Source organism: Leucopleurus acutus, assembly GCF_964270905.1.
Source record: "Leucopleurus acutus genome assembly, chromosome: 2".
NCBI classification, from domain to species: Eukaryota; Metazoa; Chordata; class Mammalia; order Artiodactyla; family Delphinidae; genus Leucopleurus; species Leucopleurus acutus.
This window is the reverse complement of record NC_139143.1, coordinates 191248867-191275112: the sequence shown is the minus strand read 5'-3', so window position 1 is coordinate 191275112 and position 26246 is coordinate 191248867. Positions and strand designations below refer to the sequence as shown.

At 47.4% G+C, this 26246-nt stretch overlaps 1 protein-coding gene across 2 annotated transcripts in view; it reads right to left on the bottom strand.

The window, feature by feature from the left end:
• Positions 1-37: 37 nt before the first annotated feature.
• CEP104 (centrosomal protein 104) overlaps positions 38-26246 on the bottom strand; it is a 56100-nt gene continuing 29891 nt past the window's right edge. Inside the window, exons 13-22 of one of the 2 annotated variants that reach the window (XM_082865147.1) lie at positions 21576-21752; positions 19031-19237; positions 18455-18562; positions 7371-7407; positions 7080-7146; positions 6164-6272; positions 4443-4581; positions 4206-4273; positions 1248-1338; positions 38-351 (exon numbers count right to left, since the gene is read on the bottom strand). In XM_082865147.1, the coding sequence (XP_082721273.1) occupies positions 236-351; positions 1248-1338; positions 4206-4273; positions 4443-4581; positions 6164-6272; positions 7080-7146; positions 7371-7407; positions 18455-18562; positions 19031-19237; positions 21576-21752 (1119 nt within the window). In that variant the 3' untranslated portion in view covers positions 38-235. Of the gene's footprint in view, positions 352-1247; positions 1339-4205; positions 4274-4442; positions 4582-6163; positions 6273-7079; positions 7147-7370; positions 7408-18454; positions 18563-19030; positions 19238-21575; positions 21753-26246 lie in introns of those variants that run through there. The other variant, XM_082865148.1, reaches the window with a different exon arrangement.

Here is a 26246-nt window from a genome sequence, read left to right as displayed (position 1 = left end):
CCGTCTCCTGTGGACCCCGGGCCCTGGGGGCTGGAGACCTGCGAGCCGGAGCCATGGGGAGATCAGGGCCTCACTCCGGACGCAGGGGCCATGGTCGGGACGGGCGCAGCCAGGAGCCTGGGGGCAGCAGGGGCGGAGCGGGGGTTGCCACGTCTAGAGATGCTTTGGGGTGACACGTCCACGGCTGGGGAAGCTGCTCGGCCCCTTTGCAGACGAGGGAGCAGATGCGGTGCTGTCACCGCTTCGTGTACGTCCTGCCGGAGCTTCTACTCAGGCCCCCCTTGGGGGTGGGGATCTTGCTTCCGACCTTGGATCCCGAGGTCCCCGACTTGGCTGCGGCTGGGCCTCTACCTGCAGTGGACACACAGAGCACGGGGGACAAGCGTGAGCCAGGGCGCAAAGCCGCGGTGACAGTGCAAGTGGCCCGGGGTCGCCAGACACGGGGAGGATCTGAGCACGAGGGGCTGGGACGCTCCCGGTCACCCAGCCCACAGGTGGCTGGGCTGGGCTGGCAGATGTGAGAGGGGGCTGGGCGGGCCACCCTCGAGGATGCACATGCGACGGCAGGAGAGGAAGAAGAGCGAGCCAGAGGAGGAGCCTGACGCACAGTCAGAGGAAAGAACTGAGCCGCTTACCTAATTTTTAGTTTCAAACAGCTCCCGAAATGAAAGACCAGCAGCCATGTGACCAGGGCCGGTTACCCGGCTAGGAGGCCGGAGTGGCTCCCCCAGCACCCCTGGTCCTCACACGTGTGCATGTGTGTGTGCGTGCGCGCGCGTGTGTGTGCGTGTGTGAGGGGTGCAGGTCCTGCAGGTGCCTGGCGCTGAATGAGCACGAGACACATTTCCTCATGTTCTCGTTGAGACACATTTCCTCATGTTCTCGTTGATCCCAAAATAAAGTCGTGTATCCAAGGTCAAGAATAATTTTCTAATGAAAAACAACACTCTTCTGTAAGGCATTCTAAACCCTACGGAAAGCAGCCAGAACTGGGATTCAGAAGTCAGGTCGTGGCGCCGCCTACGGGTCTCCTACTGAACCCCCAGTTTCCGGACACTGGTACCCATGGTGCGGAGGGACACGAGACCCGGGGTGCACCTGCAAACACCCGCGGTTTGGTTTCTCAACTCTGTGAGTGGGGAAGCAGGACCACGTGGAGGGGCTTCGGCCAGAGCTGGTGCTGACGACATGATCACCCTACTTGTTCGGGACCCAGGGACAGGGCCGAGGCTGGGGCGGATGCTTACCTGGCGGCAGCGTGGGCGCCTTGCGTAGCACGTGCGTCCGGCGCAGGTTCACTGTGCAGCCCGTGGGGCCCATGAGGTGGGCCTTCCACGCCTGAAACGAGAGGCAGGTGGAGTGGGAACCAGGCCACCAGAGGGGCCACTGAGACGACCGAGCCAGGGGTGGCGATGCGCTGCGGCTGCGGGCGTGGGTCCTGAGCTCTGTGCGTGTCCTGCCTTGGAGGCCCCTGTGCTGAGTGCACGGCTGGAGCACCCATGTATCTTGAGATGCTGCCTGCACTTCACACCTCTCCCAGCTCTCATCACCGCTGAGCAAACATGCCAAGACCGCTGTCACGCGGGGTGCACAATGTGCGACGGTCCAGGGGCACAGGGTGCAGGGGCTGAGGGTGGCCCTGCTGGACAGCCAGCAAGGAAGAAGGGCCCTCGGTCCTACAATGACGAAGAAAAGAATTCTGCCAGCACCTGCGATGGGCCAGGAAGTGGCTCCTTTCCCTGCCGAGCCACAGATGAGAGCGCAGCCTGGATGACACCTCGAGTGCAGCCCTGGGAGACCGCAAGCAGAGGACCCAGCCAGGTCGTGCCTGGACTTCTGACCCACAGAAACTGTGATAGAACAACGGGTGTTTAAGCTGCTCGGCGGGTGGTGCCACGTTAAGAAAACACGGAGAAAGCAGAGGAGAAGCAGCACAAGCCTGCCAATGCGTCTCTGCAGTTGACTGTGAGTCAGATGCCATCCCCTCAAGGCAGACGCGGGGGGCTTGGGGGGAGGGCAGGAAGGGAAGGAGGCCACTGCCAATGTCCGCGCTGCTCAGAGCAGGGAGCCGACTGGTCTCCAGAAGGAGGGGCTGGTCACGTACGACAGTAATAGTGTAAAGGTGACAACGACAACAAAAGCTCAAAGGCTCCTAAATTCTAAAAATACACAGGGAGAGAGAAAAAGTGTGGGCGTGTGAGAGCAGTTCACATTTAGGACTAAAATGGATAAACCATAAAAGCCCCTCGCTCTGTAAGAGGAGGGATGGTGGGCAGGGCGGCAGCTTCTGTTGGGTCTTCCCTGAGTAAGTCTCATTTGATAGACTTTGGAACCGTCTAAGTATCTCATGTAATTGTAGAGCTTGTGTTTGAAAACCCCTGGGACTTGAACACAGACCGAAACAATGAGGCTGAATTGTTAACAACTGGTGACACAAGCACGTGGAGCAACTCCCGTGACCGTGAAGCAGAGACGCTTTTGCCCCACGTCTCCAGAAGGAGGCACGGGAGGGACACAAACAGCTGGGACAGCGCGGCGTCCAGCAGCATCTCCCTGCCTGCAGCACCCGCACCGCTGCTCTGAGCCCCCGCCAAGGGGAACGTGGGTCCGAGCAACGCACACTCTGTGACGGTCCAACGGGCATCTCTGGGGGCTGTGGGCACTGATTCTTGGGAGGGAAGGAAGGACACACAGACGTGCGACGCCAGAGGTTCAAGAGACCCTTACAGCTCAGACTCCGAATCAGGAACGTCACCATGAACTTTTTTTTTTTTTTGCGGTACGTGGGCTTCTCACTGTTGTGGCCTCTCCCGCTGCGGAGCACAGGCTCTGGACACGCAGGCTCAGCGGCCATGGCTCACGGGCCCAGCCGCTCCGCGGCATGTGGGATCTTCCCGGACCGGGGCACGAACCCGTGTCCCCTGCATCGGCAGGCGGACTCTCAACCACTGCGCCACCAGGGAAGCCCCCACCATGAACTTTTGATGGATTTATCTCAACGTTTTCCCCGGCTCTGTCCGCAAAGAGGCCCAGAATGGTACCGAGCCAGGAGCAAGGAGCACCCGAGGCACCCGAGGGGGTCCTGGAACGTCATTTCCACTGCAGGGAACCAGGAACGGAAGGCTCGGTGGGGCACCTTGTTGCAACGGCCAGGAGGCTCTGAGTCCCCTGGGCCACCGGCAGCGCCAGGAGCCTGTCTGCAGAGGCTCTGATGGCCAGAGATCGGCTCATTCACGCACCACTAAGCACAGCGATGCCAACAGCTGAACACGGCAGACAGTTTTAAGCCGTGAGTTCCTGATGGTGCTAAGATCCAACAAGCAAATAAGCCACCACTGGAAGATGCTGGGGACCCAACTTGTCATTCTGAAAACCAGTCAACGATGGAAGAGACCTAAACCTTCACCGTGCCTTCCCCACACACGGCCCGTGAGGAGGCACGTGGTTCCCATGCTTGTCTCTGTTACGTGTGTGACGTTTTCTGAGAGGGAGAGAGGATGAGCCCTGGACGGCCGGATGGCCGGGGCGCTGAGGGAGCAGCGGGCGGCCGGGCCCACCATCCGGCACGGTGGGGCGTCGCTGGGTCTGAGCCATCCTATTGGCACCACAGCCCCAGGGCTGGGACAAGGGACCCCGCAGTGGACGCAGTGGGTGGACCGCAGGTGGCCGCGGCTGAGGGGCTCAGGGCAGGAGAGGCTGGGCCTGCTGGGCCCCGCGGGAGCTCAGCACGCAGGGCAGCGCTGGCGTCGTGTGAGCCAGAGTGATCAGGCTGACACCAGAGGACGGGGCGCGTGGAGGAGAGGGTGGGAGACCCTGGCGCCCCCCAACTAGGCCGCTGTGTCACCCACGTGGCTCACGCTGGGAGCGGGCGGAGTGCTGGGCACCGGACACGAGGTAGGATTTCCAACCTGGACGGGGCTCAGCTTTATGCATCACAAGGGACCAGAGCGTTACAGAATCTGGCCAGGAGGCCAGTCTAGGCCCCAACGTGGAGATGAAAGCCAAGCCTGGAAAAAGTGAAACCACTTCATGCTTCCATCCCAAAGAGCTGAGACGCTCGCTCCCCCTTCCTGGGAGATGCCACAGGCGTGCTGGGCAGGGAGCGCAGGAACCCTGAGACAGAGCCTCACCCCACCCCAGGGGCCAGCCTCCGCCCGACGCCCGCCGTCCCTCCACGCGGCCAGGTCGCCCCGTCAGCCCCTCACCTCTTCTCCGGGGGTGAAATTCTCGTGGCACAGAGGACACCGGTTCGCCAGCTTCTCCGCTTTGGCAGCTGAAACAGTTTCAGTGAGACAAGATCTAGTTACTCCTGTGGGGCATGAATGGCGGCGCAGAGGAACGGGTGGGCAGGGGCACCGGCAGACGCGGGATCTGCCCCCCGACCCCCCAGCCGGGCCTCTGGGGATGGCGCGAGGGTCTCGGGGGGCTGCGGGGGCACTCACGGTTGCAGTCTCTCGTTTTTATGTGTCTGGGCAGCTCTTCCTTTAAAATGGCCTCGCTGCAGCGGTAACACTCCCCAAAGCTGTCCTTTTTGTCACACTCTGTCAGCAGATGCTCCGTAAGGCTGGAAATCTCCACCACCTGGAAGCCACGACAGGACACGTCACATGGCTGAGCGCCCTGAGGCGCGTGCGGCCCCGGCCCCTGCACGAGCGCGCGCTTCCTGTCCCGCCAGCACCACTCGGGAAGGGAGGCGCACACCTGTTACCTGTGCAGTCACGTACACGTGGCTGGAGACCTCACATCCTGCTTGCCATGCTACCTCAGGAGCATCCAGAGGCCACGGCTAAGCGGGGAGGGGAAGCAACGGTTCACCCACAACACTAACCCTGCCCTGTACTCTGAAGAGCTCAGGGGTCTACATGGCCTTGGGTTCAATCCCGACTCCTGGCCATTTCTAAGAACGTGCCCGGAAACGGTCACAAGAAGAGACCCTTTCACCACTGTGACCTCTTTGCCAGGAGGGGCTTGTACACACCCTAGAGCTTCACGCCGCAGACTCGCTTGCTGCCAGAGGAGCCAGGCCACGCTGGGGGGAGGAGTCTGCACCGCCAGCCAGGGTCGGGGGGAGCTGCTCAGAGGGTGGGGCCTGCCCACCCCGCCCCTGCAGGCCTGAGAGCACCCAGGACAGGAGAGAAGGTCACTCCCCTTCTGGTTCCCCTCCTCTGTCTAAAGAAGGGCTGGCTGGCTGCATAGAGGAAAGATGAACAACTGGGGTGCGCGAGGACCCCTTCAACAGGGTGCCCAAGCATTAACCCTAGAACGGGTCAGTAGGGTGGACAACATTAAAATGAAAAGCTCCTGCTCGTTGGTGAAGAGGCCAGACACAGAGTGGACACCACACATTCAAGTGGCGAAGGACGCACATCCGGGTGTGTCAAGAATGACTACACGTCAGCAATAGTGGGACTGGCACCCAATTCAAAATATGGGTGAGAAACTAGAAGTGCTTCGCAAAAGAGGTCAGCGAGAGGCCAGCAGGGGGACAGGGCTCCAGCCCAGCATCGTCAGGAGAGCGTGACAGGCGCGTGGCAGGTGGCGACTGCAAGGCTGGCGAGGACGGGGGGCGGCTCCGGCCCGGACACTAGGCACGCGGCTCACACTGGCCTTCTGCAGCTGGACGCGAACCCACCCAGCTGTCCTACAGCGAGGTGTGCGCCCAAAAAAGTGCGTCCGCACGCGCGGAAGATTACACAAGGGTGTCTGTAGCAACGCTATTCCTAACAGTCTCAGCCCAAACCCAGACGCAGTAGAAAGGACTGATAAATTGTGGTACATTCAAACAATGGAATACTGTACAGCAAACCCCAGACGTAGAGTATGATTCCACTTCAGTAAAACTCACAAAGCAAGAAACAGACATGAGGACAGTGATGGCCCTGGGGAGGAGGGTGGGGTACCTTGCGGTACCTGGCCTGCTGGCGGTTACGTGGATTTGTTTATCTTGCGATAATTCAGGAGCTGTAACACCCATGACTTGTATACATTTATATATATGTTATACTCTAATAATAAAGTAAGAAAAATCAACCCCAACAAAACTTTCCCCATAACTTTTCCTCTGAAAATGCTAAGATTTGGGACATTTTTGTGACTCGGCCTTCGGGAACTGCGTGTCCAGCTCGCCTGCCTGGGTCTGGCCCGCCCATGCCCAGCACCTGACCTGTTTGCAGTAGTCACATCTCGTCAGCATAAGACAGTGCTTCCAGTAATGGAGATCCAGGCCTTCTTCTGTGAAGGAGTCGCTCCTCTCCCCACAAAAAATGCATAAACTGAAACAAAACAGAAAGGTAAGAAATGAAGCACAGACCCAGTTTAGCCATCCCCATCCTGCCGGCTCCCGGGGAGCTCTGTGACGCCCCCATGCCCAGCCTGCGGCCACCATCCCGGACCCACTGAGTGGGCTTCAGCTTGACCTGGAGGCACGGCTGCCCCTCACAGACGGGCCTCAGGAGGGGCTGGGTAGCTCCTCTATCAAAGGGCGTAAACAAGAGTCTTTACCACTTGGGGTTTGAGAAAAAGTAGCTTAAGATCCCTTAGAATTCTAACTCTGTCAGCGTCACCAAGCAGAAAGGATATTTTAAATCACAAGAAAAGATTAGACCAAGACATCTCCCTTAAATTCCTTGTAGATCTGTCTGAGCCACAGCACAGGAGAAAGCATTTTGCTGCTGTAAAGTTTGAGCCTGACCATATTCAATGTCCTGTGACAAGCCATAGTGGAGAAGAAGATGAAAAAGAACATATGTATGTATAACTGAGTCACTCTGCTGTACAGCAGAGACCAACACGCCGTAAATCAACTACACTTTCGTAAAACACTAAAAGAAGTTTTGGCCTGTAACAGGACTTCTGACAACAGCCTGCTCGTTTCTGTCGGGGAAGGGAGGAAAGGTTACCTTGACTCACAGCTGGTGCTCCTGGTTTGGAGGGCAATTTCCTAGCTTTCAGAATCACTGAAAAGAGCCAACTAGTTCACGTGAGCCTCATGAACCAGGGAGAATGTATTTATCTGACGGCATTTTTACGGGTTAGTCCCTCTACTTATTCTACAGTGGGTTAGAGACAACTTTACTCACTTATCTAAATAGTGATTATCTGGAATTTCTGGAGCATTAGGTGGGGCCGCTTTCCTTCCTTGAGTGTCTAAAGAAATTGAAAAGAAAGCTATTTAAATAACCTTTGGTAGAAAACTATTTTCAAAGTTTTAGTAACCAGTTAACCAGTTGGATGGGAAATACAGTTTAAAAGCTACCAGTTAGTAAAGGTAGTATTTTGCATTCAGCCCTGAAGCGTCGGAGATGCAGACATTCGCGGCGTGAATAAAAGTGGTTTCTACGCAGAGCTTTCACGATGTGCGTTCTACGTACCCTGATTCTCGGCCTTCGCAGCTTCACTCTCTTTTTCCTGAAACAGAAGAAGAGAAAGATCAGGGACAAATGGCTGCAGGGCGAGGGAGAGTCTACCCAGGGTCTACTGTGATCCTGGAGGCATGACCTTAGGCTGTGTGGCAGAATCTCCGTCTGCAAACAACACACTTGTTTGGAAGAGTCGCCCTCTCAATCCGTGGGCTGCGGGCTCCTCCGTCCTGCCCTCCACAGCCCCTCCCTCGGGCTCCTGCCCGCCCCCCCCCCCCCCGTCTCCTTGGAAACCACTCTTCATCAAGGCCACCTGCACCCCCTCCGGGTCAGTGTCTGCCCGCCCGAAGGACGCGCCATGGGCTCCCTGCGGCACGTGACTCTCCTCACCTGTCTCCTCCAGGCCCTTCTGAGTCGGGCTCCCAGGGCGCCCCCTCCAGGACTCAGCCCGCCCCCCGTTTGTCCATACAGACCCTGACGGTGCTTTTGCCCAGGTCCCAGGCTGCACACCCATCTCTGTGCTCGTGACCCAAACGTTTGTGCCACCACCTGGGCCTCTCTGCTACCCAGCATGTACTTAGGTCTTAACGTCACTTAAATGTGACTCAACCAGACCAACCCCCCCCTTCCCCGCCCACAGGCTCCCCCTCACGTGCGCCCCTCGCAGCCTCTGGCGCAGAGCCCAGAACCGCCAGTCTTCTAGGTATTCAGGCCACGAAGCCTGGAGACCCCAGCGGCTCCCACCCCTCCCTCCTGTTCCAGGTGTGGCCTGTCCCCGACCCATCAGTGAGCCCCGCAGGCTCTGCTTCAGCACCCCAGGAGCCTGCCCTTCCCACCACCTGCAAACACAGTGGCCAGGGCGGCCCGTTACTGCCCCTGTAAGGGGACCCCTGGAGGCTCCACAGGCCACGGCACTGCTGCCCCGGGGGCCCCCCCGCCACGCAGCGTCATGTGGTGTCAGGCGGTCAGCTGACCGCCTCCCTCCTCGGGCGTCCTCTTCCCCTGCGCGGGCACCACACCCTCACGCACCGCGTATCTGCCTTGTGGGTCTTGGCTGCTGGGCGTCCCCACTGTGGGAGGTGACAGCCGGGGGCGCAGTACTGACCGGAGGAAGGACAGGGTGCAGGGCCCTGTGTGTCCACGGCGGGAAGCTGCCCCTCTGCACCGAGCTCTCCTCCTGCCGCTCAGGGGCCTCCCAGGGGCTCCTCCTGTCACCAAGCCTTCCTCCCTGCACTGGCCAGTCTGCCCCACCTGAGCCTGCTAGACCCACGTGGCCTGGGCTGCTGGCCACTGGTGGGGGAGGCGCATCTGGGACTTGCAGTTTCACAGGAGGACAGGGACGAGCTGGTCCCCTATCCACAGCATTAAGTGACGCAATACGTAGACACCGTCTACTGTGATTGCAGAAAATCAAAGCTTACACGATAGGAACTTCTCTCCAACCCAAGCTCTGAATACAGAAAACACAGGAGAATACAATTTTAGGACTGGGGAAGCACCTGACAGACTGACACTAAACTTGCAAACAGGGTTCACACCTACCAACTAAAGAAAGCAAACTCACACAAACGGATTCTGGGCATCAAAAACAATCCTTATTAATGAGAGATGGGTTCGTATATCTTGCAGGGAGACAAATGAACAATGCCAAAAGTTAAATTTTAGTTATAAAATCTACCTTAATCTATGCTTTGAACAGATTAGACAACTGATTAGTAATTTAAAAATCTTTTCCGAAAACTCCTGAGCAATCGGGTGATTTAAAAATATTCTGCTGTTCTCAAAAGTTTTGGAGCTGGATGGTGGTGGTGTCTACACAACGATGTGAACGTCCTCAATGGCACAGAACCGTACACTTAAAAATGGTTAAAATGGTAAATCTCATGTTATGTATATTTTACAATAATAAAAAATAGAAAAAAGATTCTGTCATCCTCCTGCGAGATGGCTTCAGTGATCATCTCAGGACAAGGACGGCAGGACAGCACCCACCCTCCCAAGCGGCCGTGCCGTGTGGTCTCTCCTCCTGGAGCAGTGGCCCTTGTTCCTGCTGCATCTCTGGAGCCCAGGGCAGGGCTGGCCCAGTGCAGGCGCTCAACCAACACTGAAGGATGAAACGAGCCGGAGGACAGGCCTCCATGCCCCGCACCACAGATGCTGCGGGGACGCACAGCCTGATGACCTCGGCAGCTCCCAGGCCGGGCACTGCTCCTGCGCTGCCCCGCCGGTCCCCCGCCTCCTCTCTTCTGTTCCTTGGTGGCTGCTTTCCCGCTCTTCTCACAGGCATTCTGACATGCCAGCGTCCAGCGGAAACGTCACTGTCACTTTCTGTCACAGGCACTTCAACATACATTCGGTCGTATTTTCTTTCTTTTTTGCCATTTTTAGTCACTTATTCTTTTTCTAAAAAGCGGTGGTCAGAGCATTTCCCAGGAGACTCACCCTCATGAGCACAGCCGGCCTTACGCACCCACGTCCTCTCCCTTTTACTATCAACTTAAGGAACTTAATCACAAAAACCAGAGTGATGGCACAAATTTAAATCACAGAGGCAGGGCCCTTCAGAAGGGACACGTTTCATACAACCAAACACCATCTGATGCCCCCTGCGCACTAGGACTCAGTGCTTCCTGACGGGCAGCATTTGCCCCAAACCTTCCTTTTTTAATGCACGGAAATCAGATCTTCATATTCAAGCTCCTTTTCCTCCTTTGCCTCTGAAGGAGGTGAGAAGCTGCAGAGAGGACTTCTGTCCCTCTACCCCCACCCCGCTCCGCCAACTCCTGCAGCTCCGAGCGTCCTCTCTAAACACGGCTGGGCCAGGAGCACACTTCATCCCCGGGAAGAATGACGAGCATGCAAATGTTACTTCTCCTTTTTCATTTCTAATTCTGTTGACTTAAGTCTTCTCCCTTTTTTCTTGATGAGTCTGGCTAATGGTTTATCAATTTTGTTTATCTTCTCAAAGAACCAGCTTTTAGTTTTATTGATCTTTGCTATCGTTTCCTTCACTTCTTCTTCATTTCTTTTTGATATGATCTTTATGATTTCTTTCCTTATGCTAACTTTGGGTTTTTTTTTGTTCTTTTTTTTTTAACATCTTTATTGGGGTATAATTGCTTTACAATTGTGTGTTAGTTTCTGCTTTATAACAAAGTGAATCAGTTATACATATACATATGTTCCCATATCTCTTCCCTCTTGCGTCTCCCTCCCTCCCACCCTCCCTATCCCACCCCTCCAGGCGGGCACAAAGCACCGAGCTGATCTCCCTGTGCTACGCGGCTGCTTCCCACTAGCTATCTATTTTACGCTTGGTAGTGTATATATGTCCATGCCCCTCTCTCACTTTGTCACAGCTTACCCTTCCCTCTCCCCATATCCTCAAGTCCATTCTCTAGTAGGTCTGTGTCTTTATTCCTGTCTTACCCCTAGGTTCTTCATGACATTTTTTTTTCTTAAATTCCATATATATGTGTCAGCATACGGTATTTGTCTTGCTCTTTCTGACTTACTTCACTCTGTATGACAGACTCTAGGTACATCCACCTCACTACAAATAACTCAATTTCGTTTCTGTTTATGGCTGAGTAATATTCCATTGTATATATGTGCCACATCTTCTTTATCCATTCATCCGATGATGGGCACTTAGGTTGTTTCCATCTCTGGGCTATTGTAAATAGAGCTGCAATGAACATTTTGGTACATGACTCTTTTTGAATTATGGTTTTCTCAGGGTATATGCCCAGTAGTGGGATTGCTGGGTCATATGGTAGTTCTATTTGTAGTTTTTTTTTTTTTTTTTTTTTTTTTTTGCGGTACGCGGGCCTCTCACTGCTGTGGCCTCTCCCGTTGCGGAGCACAGGATCCAGATGCACAGGCTCAGTGGCCATGGCTCATGGGCCCAGCCGCTCCGCAGCATGTGGGATCTTCCTGGACCGGGGCACGAACCCGTGTACCCTGCATCGGCAGGTGGACTCTCAACCACTGCGCCACAAGGGAAGCCCTATTTGTAGTTTTTTAAGGAACCTCCATACTGTTCTCCATAGTGGCTGTACCAATTCACATTCTCACCAGCAGTGCAAGAGTGTTCCCTTTTCTCCACACCCTCTCCAGCATTTATTGTTTATAGATTTTTTGATGATGGCCATTCTGACTGGTGTGAGATGATATCTCATTGTAGTTTTGATTTGCATTTCTCTAATGATTAATGATGTTGAGCATTCTTTCATGTGTTTGTTGGCAGTCTGTATATCTTCTTTGGAGAAATGTCTATTTAGGTCTTCTGCCCATTTTTGGATTGGGTTGTTTGTTTTTTGGTATAGAGCTGCGTGAGCTGCTTGTAAATTTTTGAAATTAATCCTTTGTCAGTTGCTTCATTTGCAAATATTTTCTCCCATTCTGAGGGTTTTCTTTTGGTCTTGTTTATGGTTTCCTTTGCTGTGCAAAAGCTCTGAAGTTTCATTAGGTCCCATTTATTTTTGTTTTTATTTCCATTTCTCTAGGAGGTGGGTCAAAAAGGATCTTGTTGTGATTTATGTCACAGAGTGTTCTGCCTATGTTTTCCTCTTAAGAGTTTGATAGTTTCTGGCCTTACATTGAGGTCTTTAATCCATTTTGAGCTTATTTTTGTGTATGGTGTTAGGGAGTGATCTAATCTCATACTTTTACAGGTACCTGTCAAGTTTTCCCAGCACCACTTATTGAAGAGGCTGTCCTTTCTCCACTGTACATTCCTGCCTCCTTTATCAAAGTTAAGGGGACCATATGTGCGTGGGTTCATCTCTGGGCTTTCTATCCTGTTCCATTAATGTATCTTTCTGTTTTTGTGCCAGTACCATACTGTCTTGATTACTGTAGCTTTGTAGTATAATCTGAAGTCAGGGACCCTGATTCCTCCAGCTGCGTTTTTCGTTCTCAAGATTGCTTTGGCTATTCGGGGTCTTTTGTATTTCATAAATTGTGAATTTTTTTGTTCTAGTTCTGTGAAAAATGCCAGTGGTAGTTTGATAGGGATTGCATTGAAACTGTAGATTGCTTTGGGTAGTAGAGTCATTTTCACAATGTTGATTCTTCCAATCCAAGAACACGGTATATCTCTCCATCTATTTGTATCATCTTTAATTTCTTTCATCAGTGTCTTATAATTTTCTGCATACAGGTCTTTTGTCTCCTTAGGTAGGTTTATTCCTAGATATTTTATTCTTTTTGTTGCAGTGGTAAATGGGAGTGTTTTCTTGATTTCACTTTCATATTTTTCATCATTAGTGTATAGGAATGCCAGAGATTTCTGTGCACTAATTTTTTATCCTGCAACTTTACCAAATTCATTGATTAGCTCTAGTAGTTTTCTGGTAGCATCTTTAGGATTCTCTGTGTATACTATCATGTCATCTGCAAACAGTGACGGCTTTACTTCTTTTCCGATTTGGATTCCTTTTATTTCCTTTTCTTCTCTGATTGCTGTGGCTAAAACTTCCAAAACTAGGTGGATAAGAGTGGTGAGAGTGGGCAACCTTGTCTTGTTCCTGATCTTAGTGGAAATGCTTTCAGTTTTTCACCATTGAGGATGATGTTGGCTGTGGGTTTGTCATATATGGCCTTTATTATGTTGAGGAAAGTTCCCTCTATGCCTACTTTCTGCAGGGTTTTTATCATAAATGGGTGTTGAATCTTGTCAAAAGCTTTTTCTGCATCTATTGAGATGATCATATGGTTTTTCTCCTTCAATTTGTTAATATGGTGTATCACATTGATTGATTTGCGTATATTGAAGAATCCTTGCATTCCTGGAATAAACCCCACTTGATCAGCGTGTATGATCCTTTTAATGTGCTGTTGGATTCTGTTTGCTAGTATTTTATTGAGGATTTTTGCATCTATGTTCATCAGTGATATTGGCCTGTAGTTTTCTTTCTTTGTGACATCCTTGTCTGGTTTTGGTATCAAGGTGATGGTGGCCTCGTAGAATGAATTTGGGAGTGTTCCTCCCTCTGCTATATTTTGGAAGGGTTTGAGAAGGATAGGTGTTAGCTCTTCTCTAAATTTTGATAGAATTCGCCTGTGAAGCCATCTGGTCCTGGCTTTTGTTTGTTGGAAGATTTTTAATCACAGTTTCAATTTCAGTGCTTGTGATTGGTCTGTTCATATTTTCTATTTCTTCCTGATTCAGTCTTGGCAGGTTGTGCATTTCTAAGAATTTGTCCATTTCTTCCAGGTTGTCCATTTTATTGGCATAGAGTTGCTTGTAGTAATCTCTCATGATCTTTTGTATTTCTGCAGTGTCAGTTGTTACTTCTGCTTTTTCATTTCTAATTCTATTGATTTGAGTCTTCTCCATTTTTTTCTTGGTTTTTTTCTTGGTCTGGCTAATGGTTTATCAATTTTGTTTATCTTCTCAAAGAACCAGCTTTTAGTTTTATTGATCTTTGCTATCGTTTCCTTCATTTCTTTTTCATTTATTTCTGATCTGATGTTTATGATTTCTTTCCTTCTGCTAACTTTGGGGTTTTTTTTGTTCTTCTTTCTCTAATTGCTTTAGGTGCAAGGTTAGGTTGTTTATTCGAGATGTTTCCTGTTTCTTAAGGTGGGCTTCTATTGCTATAAACTTCCCTCTTAGAACTGCTTTTGCCACATCCCATAGGTTTTGGGTTGTCGTGTCTCCACTGTCATTTGTTTCTAGGTATTTTTTGATTTCCTCTTTGATTTCTTCAGTGATCACTTCCTTATTAAGTAGTGTATTGTTGAGCCTCCATGTGTTTGTATTTTTTACAGATCGTTTCCTGTAATTGACATCTAGTCTCATAGTGTTGTGGTCGGAAAAGATACTTGATACAATTTCAATTTTCTTAAATTTACCAAGGCTTGATTTGTGACCCAAGATATGATCTATCCTGGAGACTGTTCCATGAGCACTTGAGAAAAATGTGTATTCTGTTGTTTTTGGATGGAATGTCCTATAAATATCAATTAAGTCCATCTTGTTTAATGTATCATTTAAAGCTTGTGTTTCCTTATTTATTTTCATTTTGGATGACCTGTCCATTGGTGAAAGTGGGGTGTTAAAGTCCCCTACTATGAATGTGTTACTGTCGATTTCCCCTTTTATGGCTGTTAGTATTTGCCTTATGTATTGAGGTGCTCCTATGTTGGGTGCATAAATATTTACAATTGTTATATCTTCTTCTTGGATCGATCCCTTGATCATTATGTAGTGTCCTTCTTTGTCTCTTGTAATAGTCTTTATTTTAAAGTCTATTTTGTCTGATATGAGAATTGCTACTCCAGCTTTCTTTTGATTTCCATTTGCATGGCATATCTTTTTCCATTCCCTCACTTTCAGTCTGTATGCATCTCTAGGTCTGAAGTGGGTCTCTTGTAGACAGCATATATATGGGTCTTGTTTTTGTATCCATTCAGCCAGTCTGTGTCTTTTGGTGGGAGCATTTAATCCATTTACATTGAAGGTAATTATCGATATGTATGTTCCTATTCCCATTTTCTTAATTGTTTTGGGTTTGTTATTGTAGGTCTTTTCCTTCTCTTGTGTTTCTTGCCTAGAGAAGTTCCTTTAGCATTTGTTGTAAAGCTGGTTTGGTGGTGCTGAACTCTCTCAGCTTTTCCTTGTCTGTAAAGGTTTTAATTTCTCCATCAAATCTGAATGAGATCCTTGCTGGGTAGAGTAATCTTGGTTGTAGGCTTTTCTCCTTCATCACTTTAAATATGTCCTGCCACTCCCTTCTGGCTTGCAGAGTTTCTGCTGAAAGATCAGCTGTTAACCTTATGGGGATTCCCTTGTGTGTTATTTGTTGTTTTTCCCTTGCTGCTTTTAATATGTTTTCTTTGTATTTAAGTTTTGATAGTTTGAAGGGAGAAGACTCAAATCAATAGAATTAAAAATGAAAAAGGAAAGTAACAACTGACACTGCAGAAATACAAAAGATCATGAGAGATTACTACAAGCAACTCTATGCCAATAAAATGGACAACCTGTAACAAATGGACAAATTCTTAGAAATGCACAACCTGCCAAGACTGAATCAGGAAGAAATAGAAAATATGAACAGACCAATCACAAGCACTGAAATTGAAACTGTGATTAAAAATCTTCCAACAAACAAAAGCCAGGACCAGATGGCTTCACAGGCGAATTCTATCAAACATTTAGAGAAGAGCTAACACCTATCTTTCTCAAACTCTTCCAAAATATAGCAGTGGGAGGAACACTCCCAAACTCATTCTATGAGGCCACCATCACCCTGATACCAAAACCAGACAAGGATGTCACAAAGAAAGAAAACTACCAGCCAATATCACTGATGAACACAGATGCAAAAATCCTCAACAAAATACTAGCAAACAGAATCCAACAGCACATTAAAAGGATCATACACCATGATCAAGTGGGGTTTATTCCAGGAATGCAAGGATTCTTCAATATACGCAAATCAATCAACGTGATACGCCATATTAACAAACTGAAGGAGAAAAACCATATGATCATCTCAATAGATGCAGAGAAAGCTTTCGACAAAATTCAACACCCATTTATGATAAAAACCCTGCAGAAAGTAGGCATAGAGGGAACTTTCCTCAACATAATAAAGGCCATATATGACAAACCCACAGCCAACATCATCCTCAATGGTGAAAAACTGAAAGCATTTCCACTAAGATCAGAAACAAGACAAGGTTGCCCACTCTCACCAATCTTATTCAACATAGTTTTGAAAGTTTTAGCTATAGCAATCAGAGAAGAAAAGGATATAAAAGGAATCCAAATCGGAAAAGAAGAAGTAAACCCGTCACTGTCTGCAGATGACATGATCCTATACATAGAAAATCCTAAAGATGCTACCAGAAAACTACTAGAGCTAATCAATGAATTTGGTAAAGTAGCAGGATACAAAATTAATGCACAGAAATCTCTGGCATTCCTATACACTAATGATGAAAAATATGAAATCAAGAAAACACTCCCATTTACCACTGCAACAAAAAGAATAAAATATCTAGGAATAAACCTACCTAAGGAGACAAAAGACCTGTATGCTGAAAATTATAAGACACTGATGAAAGAAATTAAAGATGATACAAATAGATGGAGAGATATACCGTGTTCTTGGATTGGAAGAATCAACATTGTGAAAATGACTCTACTACTCAAAGCAATCTACAGTTTCAATGCAATCCCTATCAAACTACCACTGGCATTTTTCATAGAACTAGAACAAAAAAATTTCACAATCTGTATGGGAACACAAAAGACCCCGAATAGCCAAAGCTATCTTGAGAACGAAAAACGGAGCTGGAGGAATCAGGCTCCCTGACTGCAGACTATACTACAAAGCTACAGTAATCAAGACAGTATGGTACTGGCACAGAAACAGAAACATAGATCAATGGAACAGGATAGAAAGCCCAGAGATAAACCCATGCACATATGGTCCCCTTAACTTTGATAAAGGAGGCAGGAATGTACAGTGGAGAAAGGACAGCCTCTTCAATAAGTGGTGCTGGGAAAACTGGACAGGTACATGTAAAAGTATGAGATTAGATCACTCCCTAACACCATACACAAAAATAAGCTCAAAATGGATTAAAGACCTCAATGTAAGGCCAGAAACTATCAAACTCTTAAGAGGAAAACATAGGCAGAACACTCTATGACATAAATCACAGAAAGATCCTTTTTGACCCACCTCCTAGAGAAATGGAAATAAAAACAAAAATAAACAAATGGGACCTAATGAAACTTCAAAGCTTTTGCATAGCAAAGGAAACCATAAACAAGACCAAAAGAAAACCCTCAGAATGGGAGAAAATATTTGCAAATGAAGCAACTGACAAAGGATTAATCTCCAAAATTTTCAAGCAGCTCATGCAGCTCAATAACAAAAAAACAAACAACCCAATCCAAAAATGGGCAGAAGACCTAAATAGACATTTCTCCAAAGAAGATATACAGATTGCCAACAAACACATGAAAGAATGCTCAACATCATTAATCGAGAAATGCAAATCAAAACTACAATGAGATATCATCTCACACCGTTCAGAATGGCCATCATCAAAAAATCTATAAACAATAAATGCTGGAGAGGGTGTGGAGAAAAGGGAACACTCTTGCACTGCTGGTGGGAACGTGAATTGGTACAACCACTATGGAGAACAGTATGGAGGTTCCTTAAAAAACTAAAAATAGAACTACCATATGACCCAGCAATCCCACTACTGGGCATATACCTTGAGAAAACCATAATTCAAAAAGAGTCATGTACCAAAATGTTCACTGCAGCTCTATTTACAATAGCCCAGAGATGGAAGCAACCTAAGTGTCCATCATCGGATGAATGGATAAAGAAGATGTGGCACATATATACAATGGAATATTACTCAGCCATAAAAAGAAATGAAATTGAGTTATTTGTAGTGAGGTGGATGTACCTAGAGTCTGTCATACAGAGAGAAGTAAGTCAGAAAGAGCAAGACAAATACCGTATGCTGACACATATATATGGAATCTAAGGGAAAAAAATGTCATGAAGAACCTAGGGGTAAGACAGGAATAAAGACACAGACCTACTAGAGAATGGACTTGAGGATATGGGGAGAGGGAAGGGTAAGCTGTGACAAAGTGAGAGAGGGGCATGGACATATATACACTACCAAACGTAAGGTAGATAGCTAGTGGGAAGCAGCCGCAGAGCACAGGGAGATCAGCTCGGTGCTTTGTGACCACCTAGTGGGGTGGGATAGGGAGGGTGGGAGGGAGGGAGACGCAAGAGGGAAGAGATATGGGAACATATGTATAACTGATTCACTTTGTTATAAAGCAGAAACTAACACACCATTTTTAAGCAATTATACTGCAATAAAGATGTTAAAAAAAAAAAAAGAGCATGCAAATGATTCAGTGGAGGATTCCTTTTATTTACCCCTAAACTAATTTAAAATCAACAAAGAATAGAGATACCCATTTGGAGAGTCCCACGAAAAGCAAACCAAGCATGCTGTGCATCTACATAAGGAAATAAACGGTCACAGGATTTTGACCGAGAGCATGACGGGGAAAGACAGTGAACCTTGCCAACCTGGACTTCAGCCTGCATCGCCTTTAGTGTTGCCGACTGCCCTTGTAAAGCTTTAATTTCTTCTTTCTTGCGTTTTTCTGCTTCTTCTGTAGCTGCTCTTTTCTGTGCCTGGTATGAAATGATCTTCCATTAGAATTGATTTTTAGGGTAGCGCTGGAAATTGAGTGATAATTTATAGCATATAAATTATGTTTCTTATGTATTATGATCGTTACTAAGACTAGTACTATAGCTAGAATTAAAAGAAAATCCACCAGATTCATCTAATAAACGTTTACTGGTTGTTTTTTTTTTCTGGAATTAAAAATTTTTTTTTAAATTTTATATCGGGGTATAGTTCATTAACAGTGTTGTGTTAAATGTTTCCTGTTGATAAACACTGCAGGTGTCCTCCCGGCCATCATCATCCCTACACAGACAAGGTGGAAGAGCCAGGACGCGGGCTCGGGCACCAGTGTCCTCCATGTGCTGTGTTTCCTGTCCCCATAGCCCCGTGAACGATGTGTCAGTTTACTCACGTACCAAGTCACTTCTTATACCCGGGACCAGGTCATAACTTCAGGGAAGTTAACTTACCCTAATTTCAGCATCTGTAGGTCTGCCGTCTATCGTAGCAAATCCCTCAAAAAGTGTCTTATAGAGGACGCTCCTGCGGGTGGCACTCTCCTCGGGAGGGAGGCACTCGAGGACCAGAGCCCGGTGCTGCGCGTATAGGTCCAGGATCATCCCCACCGCCGAATCCCGCACCTTGTGCTCCCTGTGCTCCAGGGCCCGCACTGCGAACTAAGAATAGGGTCGGGACGTGCTCTTGTTACTGGGTCTCAAAATAGCCACGTTTATTTCTTCTGGCATAAAAGAAACATAAGGACATCGTGGACATTTGAAAAACATGGATGACAATGCCCATAGAATTCCAGCTATTAAGATACAGAGTTTTCCTCACTTCCTTTACTTTACATCTGCAGCTGGACCTATGTCGTATGTACAATTATTAGTGTTTTCCTTTTTCCTACTTCAGGTATTAAATAGCATTTTTAAAGTTACATCCCCCCAGAAACTTCATATTAAGTATTAGAAAATATTTCAATCATAAAGAAGAAATATAATAAACTTCATGCATCCACCATCTAGATTAACCAACGTCTATCATTTTTGCCAGGTTTGCTTCAACTCTTTCTAAGAAACAGAACCCTAGGACTACGGTGCAAGTCCCCTTGAAGTCTCCCTGGCCCCCTGCCCCCTCCCCCCACCCCGTCAGAGGCACCAGTGTCCTGAAGCTGGAGGGCACGCGCCCCCCAGACGTCTTCATTTGCTGCACAGCGTACGTGCCATGTGCGTGTGTGTGTGTACACGTAGGATTTTTGACATTATAAATGATTCACTGTGCTTATCATTCTGACACTTTACTTCTTCTTATTCAATGTTCCTTTTTCAAGATCTGTGCATGACCTTGAAGTAGGCGAACGACCCACCCCATCCATTTTAAGCTCTTTAGTGTCATCCGAACACATCACAATATCCGACGTTCCCGTGTATAGTAAACCCACGTCCCCTCCTGGTCCTTTGGGCGCTGGCCCCTCACTGGTTGGGCTTCCTCACTTCCTCTGTCTCCGCCTGCCACACACTCAGGTTTTACCCCAGACCTTGTCCTTCCCAACCCCTGCACCAGCTCGAGAAGTTCTGACCGTGAGGCACCCCCGGGATGATCACCTCCTGCCTCTCCAGCTCACCTGTCTGCACTCCCTCCCGTCTGCCACCTCCCGCGAGTCTTTCCCACCCCGCGTGTTCATCACCAAGTCACCCCCGGCATCCCTGCAGGCCCTCAAATCTGGGGCCGCTCCTCCTCTGTGTTCCCAGGTGAAGCAGAAGGTGCTGCGGGCTCAGGAATTGTGTCAGCTGGTTTCATGCTGGACTTTGCGCCATGGCGATCCTGGGGCCCTTGGCATCACGCAGTAACCTGACCCGTGACGTTTCCTGGTTGGTTTCCCTGCTCAGAGGTCAAGGGCAGCATCTCATACTCCCTGCTCGCCTCTCAAACCTCCCCATCCACTCTCGGCTTTGAGCCGACGCCCTGCTGTTGAGAGGCTGGCTGGCCGCTGCCCGGCTCTGAGCCGAGCCTTCCGAGCGAGCACTGCGGCCCCGTTCCGTCGGCTGCCTGGGGGCTTTGTTCCTTCAATTAGAGCCTCACCCCCACCACCAACTTTCACTCATTTCTCCTCCTTCTTAAACTCTCCGTCTCGATCAAGCCTACCGCATGTAGACGGACCAGCACAGGGTGACGTGCTCACCAACCCGGTTTCCCCACTTCCTTGGGGCACAGTTGTACACGCCTCCCGGGCCCTGCAGTGAGGATGGGGCCACCTCAGTGGATGGACATGTCTGAGAGTGGCTCGGCCTGTGGACACCTGCACTCACAACCTCTAGTCACCCTCCTCAGTTCAGTGACCTTGGAGGTCATGTGTGAAGCCGCGGCATCACACTGGGAGGAGACGGAGCCCCCGAGTGCCCACAGATGGCACCGGCCACAAGGGACAGCAGTGAGCCTCTGCTGTGTCACTGCCCTGAAAAGTGCGCATCTGTGATGGCAGCACAGCTTACTGGACCAAAGCTCACGCTGGGATCCTGACGTGGGTGTGGCCCTAACAAGGATGTAAGCATGTGGGGCCGGCTTATGGTCTGTGCTGGGGAACAAGGAAACTGACGTGGAAGCAGGACAGACAGTGGCCACGTGACGCAGGGCAGGACAGGGGACACTGACCCATACTCAGGAGGCAGTCCAGGGGCTACAAGTGAACGGACACAATCAGTGTTCACTTCTGGGGCTCATGGGGTTGTCCAAAGCATAAAACATGCACCTCCTTCCACAGCCCTGCCACCCGCTACGATGTGGCGTCATTGCTTGCAGAGCTTGCTTCCCTGGGGACACGGCTCTGCACGGCTCACGCCCCGAAGCCACGGCGCAACCGGCAGCGCGACTCCAGCGCCCTCATGTGTCAGAGGAAGCGGCGACGTTCCGAAATCGCCCCCCACCTCCGCACGCAGCCAACACCGGCCAGATGCTTGCCATGCTCCGGCCACCAGCTCGGAGCCCAGGCTGCGGCGGCCACCCTGGGGTGCTTACCTGCATCACACTGTCCACGGTGAAGCCCATGCCCTCCGTGCCCAGGTCCCGCAGCAGCCGGGCCAGCAGCGCCATCTGGCTCATGGCCAGGTGAGCCGAGGAGTTGGCTTTTAATGGCTGGACCAGGTAAGATGGGATAAGCTGGAGAGACTTCACTTCCTTAAACAAGGCCATTTCCTATAAAAACCAACATCATTTGTTAAGTTTTACTGGAAAATGCTAAGGGCAACTTAGCGCCATCCGCAAAGTAAACACTGAAGGAAAAAACAGGAAACAAAAAATGACAGTGACAAACGGCAGTAAAGTCACTGATCTATAAGCTCATGTTTCTATTTAAGATGTAATAACAATTAAAAACAAAAACCAAAAGCATCAGAAATAAAAACCACGACCACTTGGAGATTAATGAAAGCTTTACAGCAAATGTGATCAGTAACTTAAGGTTTCTCTTCTCAGGATTTCACAACCTCAAGAAAAAGGTTTTCTAATTTCTAAAATTCTGAAAGAAATTAGTCCTGCTGCGAGAACCACCATTTCGGTATTTATTAAACGTCAGCCAAGCATGTAACCACGCACAATACTCCAGGTGAACAGACCCCTAATGGGTTTAGATGAAGGAGGGTAAGTACCTCCACACAGTCCAACGTCTCCAAGTGAGCACGTCTTCCCATAACTAAGATTTCATCATTAATTAGCCAGACGCAGAAAGAGAAAAAAATGGTAAAATATTAAAGAAAAAGATCGAAGAAACGATAAAATATTGATAAAATATGAGACGTAATATAGGAAGACGTCTGTTTTTAGCAGGTCTGCAGGCCACACTACCCAAAACACCCTCTCATTTTGACAGTACAGTTAACTCTCTCTCCGGGCCCGTGAGTAGCTCTGAACCAAAGGAAAGAAGAAAGAGGAAGGACAGCCCCTCAGAGCAGCATGAACGGTGAACTCGCACGTGACACACAGATGCTGAGGACACGGGGATGCAGGGTCGGTTGCCCAGATGCTGGTGCAGAACGAGAACAGGTCCCAAGCAGAAGACACTCAGCACCACCACTGTCTCAGAGGTGAATGTGGCTGGAAAATAATTCGCTGCATATTCAGTGCATCCTTTGAAAGATTTCCCCCAAATAGTATCACGTACTTGTTTTCTCTGAAAATTTAAGTTCATTAAACAAAACAAGATCAGTGGTTCTTCATGTTGGAGAAACTATGGCAACTTTGGGTTCCTTCCCTAGAAAGCCGTGCACCCTCACAGCACTGTGTGTGACATTCGAAGGAGCTCGCAGACTTTCTGAATCTTAATTTGAGATCTCCTAGACCAGATGGAGTCACTAATTTAAAGAGAGCAAAGCATATTCTCACACTGCTCGTCTAAGCGTGTGCCCCAAACTGTCTTTTAAACTTGTTATTGGAGTATAGCTGATTTACAATGTTGCCTTATTTTCTGCTGTACAGGAAAGTGTATCAGTTATATATAAATACATATCCACTCATTTTTAGATTCTTTTCCCATATAGGTCATTACAGAGTATTGACAAGAGTTCCCTGTGCTGTACAGTAGGTCCTTATTAGTCATCTATTTTATATATAGTAGTGTGTGTATGTCAATCCCAATCTCCCAATTTACCCCATCCCCCCGTGCTTTCCTGTTTTCTATGTCTGTGACTCTCTGTTTTGTAAATAAGTTCATTTGTACCCTCTTAAAAAAATTCCACATATAAGCAATATCATATGATATTTGTCTTTCTGTGTCTGACTTACTTCACTTAGTACGATAATTTCTAGGCCCATCCATGTTGCTGCAAATGGCATTATTTTGTTCTTTTTTATGGCTGAGTAATACTCCATTGTATATATGTACCGCATCTTCTTTATCCATTCCTCTGTTGATGGACATTTAGGTTGCTTCCATGTCCTGGCTATTGTAAATGGTGGTGCAATGAACATTGGGGTGCACGTATTGTTTTGAAATATGGTTTTTTCAGGGTATATGCCCAGTAGTGGGATTGCTGGGTCGTGTGGTAGTTCTATTTTTAGTTTTTTAAGGATCCTCCATACTGTTCTCCATAGTGGCTGTACCAATTTACATTCCCACCAACAGTGCAAGAGGGTTCCCTTTTCTCCACACCCTCTCCAGCATTTATCATTTGTAGACTTTTTAATGACAGCCATTCTGACTGGTGTAAGGTGATACCTCATTGTAGTTTCGATTTGCATTTCTCTAATAATTAGCTATGTTGAGCAACTTTTCATGTGCTGTTTGGCCACTTGTATGTCTTCTTTGGAGAAATGTCTGTTTAGATCTCTTGTCCATTGTTTGATTGGGTTTTTTTTTATATCTATATTGAGCTGCATGAGCTGTTTGTATACTTTGGAGATTAATCCCTTGTCAGTTGCTTTGTTTGCAAATATGTACTCCCATTCTGTGGGTTGTCTTTTCGTTTTGCTTATGGTTTCCTTTGCTGTGCAAAAGCTTTTAAGTTTAATTAGGTCCCATTTGTTTATTTTTGTTTTTATTTTCATTACTCTAGGAGGTGGATTGAAAAAGATCTTGCTGTGATTTATGTCAAAGAGTGTTCTGCCTATGTTTTCCTCTGAGTTTTATAGCGTTTGGCCTTACATTTAGGTCTTTAATCCATCTTAAGTTTGTTTCTGTGTATGGCTTTAGGGAGTGTTGCAATTTCATTCTTTTACATGCAGCTGTTCAGTTTCCCCAGCACCACTTACTGAAGAGACTGTCTTTTCCCCATTGTATAGTCCTGCCTTCTTTGTCATAGATTAGATGACCACAGGTGAGTGGGTTTATCTCTGGACTTTCTATCCTGTCCCATTGATCTGTATTTCTGTTTTTGTGCCAGTACCATACTGTTTTGATGACTGTAGCTTTGTAGTATAGCCTGAAGTCAGGCAGTCTGATTCCTCCAGCTCCATTTTCCTTTCTCAAGATTGCTTTGGCTATTCAGGGTCTTTTGTGTTTCCATCCAAACTAAAAATTTTGTTCTAATTCTGTGAAAAATGCCATTGGTAATTTGATAGGGATAGCACTGAATCTGTAGATTGCTTTGGGTAGTATAGTCATTTTGACAAAATTGATTCTTCCAATCCAAGAACATGGTATATCTACCTGTTTGTGTCTTCTTTGATTTCTTTCATTAGTGTCTTAGAGTTTTCTGCATATAGGTCTTTTGTCTACTGAGGTAGGTTTATTCCTAGGTATTTTATTCTTTTTGTTGCAAAGGTAAATTGAATTGTTTCCTGAATTGCTCTTTCTGATCTTTCATTCTTCGTGTACAGGAATGCAAGAGATTTTTGTGTATTAATTTTGTATCCTGCAACTTTAATTTTGTATCCTGCCATTTTCATCAATTTCATTGATGAGCTCTAATAGTTTTCTGGTAGCATCTTTAGGATTTTCTAGGTATGGTATCATGTCATCTGCAAACAGTGAGAGTTTTACTTCTTCTTTTCCAATTTGGATTCTTTTTATTTCTTTTTCTTCTCTGAATGCCATGGCTAGGCCTTCCAAAATTGTGTTGAATAAAACTGGTGAGAGCGGACACCCTTGTCTTGTTCCTGATCTTAGAGGAAATGCTTTCAGTTTTTCACCATTGAGAATGATGTTTGCTATGGGTTCGTCGTATACGACCTTTATTATGTTGAGGTAGGTTCCCTCTATGCCCACTTTCTGGAGAGTTTTTATCATAAATAGGTGTTGAATTTTGTCAAAAGCTTTCTCTGCATCTACTGGGATGGTCATATGGTTTTTATTCTTCAGACTGTTAATATGGTGTATCACATTGATTGATTTGCATATGTTGAAGAAACCTTGCACCCCTAGGATAAATCCCACTTGATCATGGTGTATGATCCTCTTAATGTGTTGCTGGATTTGGTTTGCTAGCATTTTGTTGAGGATTACATCTATGTTCATCAGTGATATTGGCCTGTAATTTTCTTTTCTTTTTTTGTAGTATCTTTGTCTGGTTTTGGTATCAGGGTGACGGTGGCCTCATACAATGAGCCTGGGAGTGTTCCTTCTGCAATTCTTTGGAAGAGTTTCAGCAGGATAGGTGTTAACTCTTCTCTAAATGTTTGATAGTGTTAGCCGATGAAGCCATCTCATCCTGGACTTTTGTTTTTGTTCATGCTGTACAGCATGTGGGATCCTAGTTCCCTAACCAGGGATGGAACCCGTGCCCCCTGCAGTGGAAGCACAGACTCCTAACCACTGGACCACCAGGGAATTCCCTGTTAGAAGTTTTTAAATCAGTTTCAATTTCAGTACTTGTGATTGGTCTGCTCATATTTTCTATTTCTTCCTGGTTCAGTCTTGGAAGGTTGTGCTTTTCTAAGAATTTGTCCATTTCTTCTAGGTTGTCCATTTTATCGGCATATAGTAGCTTGTAGTAGTCTTTTATGATCCTTTGTACTTCTATGGTGTCTGTTGTAACTTCTCCTTTTTTATTTCTAATTTTATTGATTTGAGTCCTCTCCCATTTTTTTCTTGGAGTCTGGCTAAAGGTTTATCAATTTTGTTTCTCAAAGAACCAGCTTTTAGTTTCATTGATCTCTGCTATCTTTTTCTTTGTCTCTATTTCATTTATTTCTGTCTGACCTTTATGATTTCCTTCCTTCTACTAACTTTGGGTTTTGACCTTCTTTCTCTAGTTG